General features: G+C 40.7%; 1 protein-coding gene across 1 annotated transcript; it reads left to right on the top strand.

Annotated features, from left to right (window-relative positions):
- The first annotated feature begins 5,035 nt into the window (after positions 1–5,035).
- Positions 5,036–5,989, top strand: LOC115514855 (olfactory receptor 12D2-like). Its single transcript, XM_030317034.1, has one exon. It carries the CDS (start codon positions 5,036–5,038, stop codon positions 5,987–5,989), a length of 954 nt encoding a protein of 317 aa, XP_030172894.1.
- The last annotated feature ends 635 nt before the right edge of the window (positions 5,990–6,624 follow it).

The following is a 6,624-nucleotide window of genomic DNA, read 5'->3' as shown; positions in this document are numbered from 1 at the left end:
GAGGGTTGTTGGAGGAGTTGTGGGGGCGGGGGCAGGCTACATGGGTAAGGGGCATTAAGGAAGACATTTGTTGGGAGGAGCACTGGGTGTTATAAACAGAAGATGAATCACTGGAATCTACTCCTGAAATCATTGTCACACTATATGCTAACTACGTTGGATGTACATTTAATTAATTAATTAATTAATTAATATATATATAGGTGCAGTTATAAGAATGGTACTGTCTGGGCGCCTGGGTGGCGCAGTCGGTTAAGCGTCCGACTTCAGCCAGGTCACGATCTCGCGGTCCGTGAGTTCGAGCCCCGCGTCAGGCTCTGGGCTGATGGCTCAGAGCCTGGAGCCTGTTTCCGATTCTGTGTCTCCCTCTCTCTCTGCCCCTCCCCCATTCATGCTCTGTCTCTCTCTGTCCCAAAAATAAATAAACGTTGAAAAAAAAATTTTTTTAAAGAATGGTACTGTCAAATTGCCTTCCATAAATATTGGAGGGCAATTCCTACCATAAATATATGAATGCCTTTGTCATTGTCTTGCCAATATGTCAACCTTTGATATTTGTCAAGCTGACAGCTGAAAAATAGTATTTAATTTTATTTTTAATTTACATTTCCCTTAGTAGGAAGTTTTAAAAATTTTCGTGTTTAAGACACATTTGTATTTTTATTTTTTGTGAATTGTTTATTCATAAATTATGTTGATTCTTAAAAAAACAAACAAAAAACTACAACTAGAACGACCCTATCACCCAGCAAATGCAACACTAGGTATTCATCCTAAGGATACAAAAATGCTACTTCAATGGGGTAATTGCACCCCAATGTTTATAGCAGCACTACCAACAATAGCCAAATTATGGCAAGAACCCAAAAGTCCATCGAATGTCAAGTGAATAAAGAAGATGTGGTATATATATGCAAGGGAATATTACTTGGCGATCCAAAAGAATGAAATCTTGCCATTTGCAACAAGGTGGATGGAATTAGAGGGTATTATACTAAGCAAACTAAGTCAGAGAAAGACGAACATCATATGATTTCACTCATAAGTGGGTTTTCAGGGTAAAATGGTGACCATATGGGAAGGAAAAAAAAAATAGAAAGGGAAACACACGACAAGAGACTCTTAATGATAGAGAACAAACTGAGGGTTGCTGGAGGGCAGGTTTGTGGAGGTATGGGCTAATTGGGCAAGGGGCATTAAGGATGGCACTTGTTAGGCTGAGCACTGGGTGTTGTATACAGGTGATGAATCACTAAATTCTACTCCTGAAACCATTATTACACTGTATGTTAACTAACTTCTATTTAAATAAATATAAAATAAAAATCAGAGAGGGAGGCAAACCATAAAAGACTCTTAACTACAGTAACAAACTGAGGAGGTGGGTAGGGGATGGGCTAAATGGGGGATGGGAATTAAGGAGGTTACTTGTTGGGATGAGCACCGGGTATCATATGTAAGTGATGTATCACTGGGTTCTACTCATGAAACCCATACTACACTGTATGTTAACAAACTTGAATTTAAATGAATACATTAAAATATATTAAAAAAAAAAAAACAAAGTTACTGAGAATTTCAAGATGATAAGAAAAAAGCTTTAAATGTGTGGGGACTGCAGTCACATGCCCATGAAGATGACCATATAATAAAAGAATATTGAGGAAAATTTTGTTTTGACTTAAGGAGGAAAATAACTTATAAACAAGACCTCAGAGAGACAAAACATAAAGAGAAAATGTGCTAGGCATGACTTCATCAAAATATCAGATTTCTAGACATCTGTGGGAATTGTAGATAAAATTGAGGTGGGCAGTATTTTGAAAGAATGGATCGGGGCACCTGGGTGGCTCAGTCGGTTAAGCGTCTGACTTCAGCTCAGGTCACGATCTCACAGTCCGTGAGTTCAAGCCCCGCGTCTGGCTCTGGGCTGATGATGGCCCAGAGCCTGGAGCCTGCTTCTGATTCTGTGTCTCCCTCTCTCTCTGACCCTCCCCCGTTCATGCTCTGTCTCTCTCTGTCTCAAAAATAAATAAACGTTAAAAAAAATTAAAAAAAAAAAAGAATGGACCACACTGCAGTTAGCTGCAGAACTGGACTCTTAGTTTGAACACCAGTCGCACAATTTATTACAAAGCAGGGACATTCAATGGCAGGGAAATAAGTTGACAGTACACTCTGAGCATTCTCTCCACACTCAAGTGTCAACAATGTGAGACAATGGAAGCATTCATGATATTCATAGTGGTGGTCATCCCACCACATATATGAAAGTCAAATCACACTGTACACTTGAAACATATACAACTATACTTGTCAATGATTCCTCAGTAACATTGGGAGAAAACAGCAAAATTACTTAAATCATTTAAGCTCCCCTTTTCTTATAACGAGGAATGATTTTAATACTTCTCATGCTGGGTGTTTGGAAGAAAAAAATGAGCTAATGCCTGTAAGGAACTCAGAAAAACGAGCACAGAGTAAATGTTTTTTCCATTCTATTTATAGCATATACTTGAACAAGGAATATTATTTTTAAGTTTATTTGTTTATTTTGAAAGAGAGAGAAAGAACACGAGCATGGGGAGGGCAGAGAGAGAGGAGAGAGAGAGAATCGAAAGTGGGCTTTGATCTGTTAGTGTAGAGCTCAAAGCAGGGCTCCATCTCACAAACTATGAGTTAGGGACCTCAGTCAAATTCAAGAGACGATTGCTTTCACAAATACACACAGGCATTCTTTGAGCAAGGAATTTTTAATGTGTGAGTCATACAATGAATTTCTTCAAAGCAACAATAATGGATCTCAACACAAAGCCGGACAGGGTACATGGTGTTTATAACTGTTATAAGAAAGTTTGCATGCATGTCAGATTGCATATATTCCTGGGATGAGGCTCACAGAATATTCTCACTTAAAGGTTGCAGCAAGAAGTGAGGACACACAAGGAGAGACCAGCCTCATTCCTTAGAGAAAGATGTGAGCCTTGGGATGTCTATTTTAAACAAACAAATTAAACACTATTACCAACAATGAAGAATCTAATTTGGAATAAATAAAAGCAATCCTACTTCTCCTTGTTCCTCTGTCTTGTTTTCCACAGGACCATAGTAAAAATTATGTGGAATGTTAAAGATTATCATCATCTGTACAGGTCAATGGAACATAACTGGCCTCCATTCCTTACCAAAAATTGCCAAATTTTTTTCAATTTTTCACAGTTGTTTTTTTTAATTTTTTTTAATGTTTATTTATTTTTGAGACAGAGAGAGACAGAGCATGAATGGGAGAGGCTCAGAGAGAGAGGGAGACACAGAATCCCAAGCAGACTCCAGGCTCCAAGCTGTCAGCACAGAGCCCGAGGCGGGGCTCGAACTCACAGACCGCGAGATCATGACCTGAGCTGAAGTCGGATGCTTAACCGACAGAGCCACCCAGGCGCCCCTCTCACAAAGTTTTTCAGGGAAGTACCCATGATGACAAAGGAAGAAAAGGTAGTTGAACTAAGAAAACATAGAAGGCCCCTGACAATCCTGCTGTCCACGACTCTGCAAATAAGGAAGAAACATAGAAAAGAAAAACTTGGAGCAGTGGGGGCAAAAAAAAAAAAAAAAAAAAAAATGGAACTCAAGATAGCAACACCCAAGAGGAATTGTCTTGAATCGCAAGTATGGGAAAATACCCTGTTTATTCTCACAGCGATCCTGCTCACACCCAGGGGACACTCTCTCCGTGTTTATATGTCTAAGGTCTGTGGCTCCTGAGAGGCAGGAAGAATGTCAGAAGGAGACAAAGACATTTCTGAACATGAAGAGCTCATGCTGCAATCCCAATATGAACACTCACTTCAAATATCTTCCTGCCATTTTCAGCTGTTGGGAGTGTAAACCTGCAAAGCTGGGCAGGCTGTGAATCCGACAATCAGGTAAGAGAATGCCTTAGGACTCGGGCTGAGAGGACCCCAGATTTTCTGCATGCTTGTTTATATGCAAGTAAGCGCCCAGATCTAGAGCTGGTTTCCTATTTTATGATGGATTCCCCATTGCATTTGTGGATTGTGAAGGCTCTTTATACACTTCTTTGCCATATCTCATTCTCAACTCAGCAGGCCTGGTTCTCTAAATATTCTCCAGAGTAAATATGTAATCTCTCAGCATTAAAATTGCAGTGAAATAAATGACTGAGTAAGGAAAAGTCTGATTAGAAATTGTCTTTAATGTTAGAAAAAGGTTTCTTCCCCAAATGAATTTTTGATCCAATTTTGTTTGGTGAGTCAGAGAACCCAAAATGATATTTGCCATAACATTTGTATCTTACATAGGAAAGGTAAGATTAACAGGGTGCAAAACATACTGTCAAAGAAAGCTACTCTGACCTGCATGAAGCCAGCCTTTTATGGAGGTACAGCACAGATCGGGTATGTTCTTTAAATTCCTTAAACTCTACGGCCTAGAATCCTCCAAGCTATGGAGAAGTATTGCCTCATTAACCCACTCCTTTATTCCTCTCACATCAAATCTTTCTATTCTCCTCTCAGGGATTTCCCAAGCTTAGAAAAAAAATTCCCCTTTTTGTAGGAGGCACCCCATGTCTGCATCTCCATTCAGATTTCCTTCCATTGTTTTCATTCTCTCCTTGTCTATATTCCTTAGTTAAAACCCTTCAGGGGCTTTCTTACAAGGTCTGGAGGTAGCAGTCTGGACACCCATTCAAGTTTTCTCAGAAGGTAGATGTGCACAGCCAGTGAAGATGGTAGGTTGGCTATGTGCTCTGAGTCTCTGGGAGAAAGAAACATATTAATGACAATCAAATAAGGGGAAAAAATGGTGGACCAATGGCCCAAAACCAACAGTTCACCATAATATCTAATAGTCTAATGAGGCAAATCCTATAAAAGGTCTGATGTGGGAACTGTGTAAAACAACAATGCCCTCCCTCAAAGTACCCATTGTGTAGACAGGAAAATCCTCAACTACAAAGTCTCTGATTCTCAACAGAGGTACGCTCCATAGAGTAATTCATCCTTTCTCTTAAGCGATGCTGAATCAAACCTCAGTCACTGCATTTCTCCTCCTGGGAGTCACAGACATCCAAGCACTGCAGCCTTATCTCTTCGTGGTTTTCCTTGCAATTTACGTGGTCAGTGTGGTTGGCAATGGAGCAGTCCTCCTGGTTGTCGTCTCTGATCCAAGACTCCATTTACCCATGTATTTCTTCCTGGGAAATCTCTCGTGTCTAGATATCTGCTACTCCACGGTGACACTGCCAAAGATGCTGGAGAACTTCTTCTCTACACACAAGGCAATTTCCTTCTTGGGATGCATAAGCCAGCTTCACTTCTTCCACTTCCTGGGCAGCACGGAGGCCATGCTGTTGGCCGTGATGGCCTTTGACCGCTTTGTGGCCATCTGCAGGCCACTGCATTACTCTGTCATCATGAATTACCAGCTCTGTACCCGGATGGCTGTCACGGTCTGGACCATTGGTTTTTTCCATGCCCTGTTGCACTCCATGATGACCTCTCACTTGAACTTCTGTGGTTCTCATCAGATCCATCACTTCTTCTGTGATGTCAAGCCTTTGCTGGAGTTGGCCTGTGAGAACACGGAGCTCAACCAGTGGCTTCTCAACACGGTTACCGGGACCATTGCCATGGGCCCCTTCTTCCTAACACTTCTCTCCTACTTCTCCATAATCATCTCTCTTTTCTCCAAGACCCACTCCTGTAGTGTGCTCCGCAAAGCACTGTCCACGTGTGCCTCTCACTTCATGGTGGTCATTCTTTTCTATGCTCCTGTTATCTTCATTTACATCCGCCCAGTCTCAGGCAGCTCCATGGACCAGGACCAGGTCGCTGCCATCATGTACAGTGTGGTCACTCCTATGCTGAACCCACTGATCTATACACTGAGGAATAAGGACGTGAAGGCTGCCTTGAGTAGTGTCTTCACAAGGAGGGGTGACCTGAACACATCTAGAGCACACTTCTAAGACAGGAAGCAATAGGCGATGATGAAGTTGGTGTGTGAGGTTAGACTGCTTCTCAGATCATGTACAGTATGTATAATAGGTCGAGCTGTCCAAAGAAAAAATAATGGGAAAATCTAGCCTGATTATGTTAAATAAAGCATGCCTAGGTAGCGTAATGGAAACATGAAACCATGGGACACCAGCCATAGAATCCTCATGTTCAATTTGTTTTCAGGATGTCACTTCTAAAACTGATTTATGTATTCTTATGAATTCCCTAATAAAATCAAGGATAGAAATACGTCTACATTACCCATATATTGGGTACATGACTACTACTTAGAGCTGTTTATCTGTTTAGTTCTTCTAAGTTAATGTATTTTAAGGTGAGGAATAAAATTCTTATCCTGTTGTATTTTGAGGTATTGAATTTGAACCACAGTTAATAGGATGAGCAATGGTAATTTACAAAAGAATTAAGGGAATTTTTAATCAGTATGTATCTCTCCAAGCAGGAGGCAAGTAAGTGGTTAAAACAAATGATTTAAGCACTGATAAACATGGATAAATTAGCCAATGGTTTTTCTATGAGTCTTGGAACCTCTATCTCCAGAGATGTTTTTAAGTCAACTGGACAAATGATAAAGGAATGCTCT

The sequence above is a fragment of the Lynx canadensis genome, chromosome B2 (genome assembly GCF_007474595.2).
Source record: "Lynx canadensis isolate LIC74 chromosome B2, mLynCan4.pri.v2, whole genome shotgun sequence".
NCBI lineage: Eukaryota > Metazoa > Chordata > Mammalia > Carnivora > Felidae > Lynx > Lynx canadensis.
Note: the sequence above shows the minus strand (reverse complement) of the source record. Positions and strands in the feature narration are given on the sequence as shown.

Bases quoted from the DNA above. Each gene is read 5' to 3' on its own strand.
- LOC115514855 (XM_030317034.1), top strand. From the start codon at position 5,036: ATGCTGAATCAAACCTCAGTCACTGCATTTCTCCTCCTGGGAGTCACA.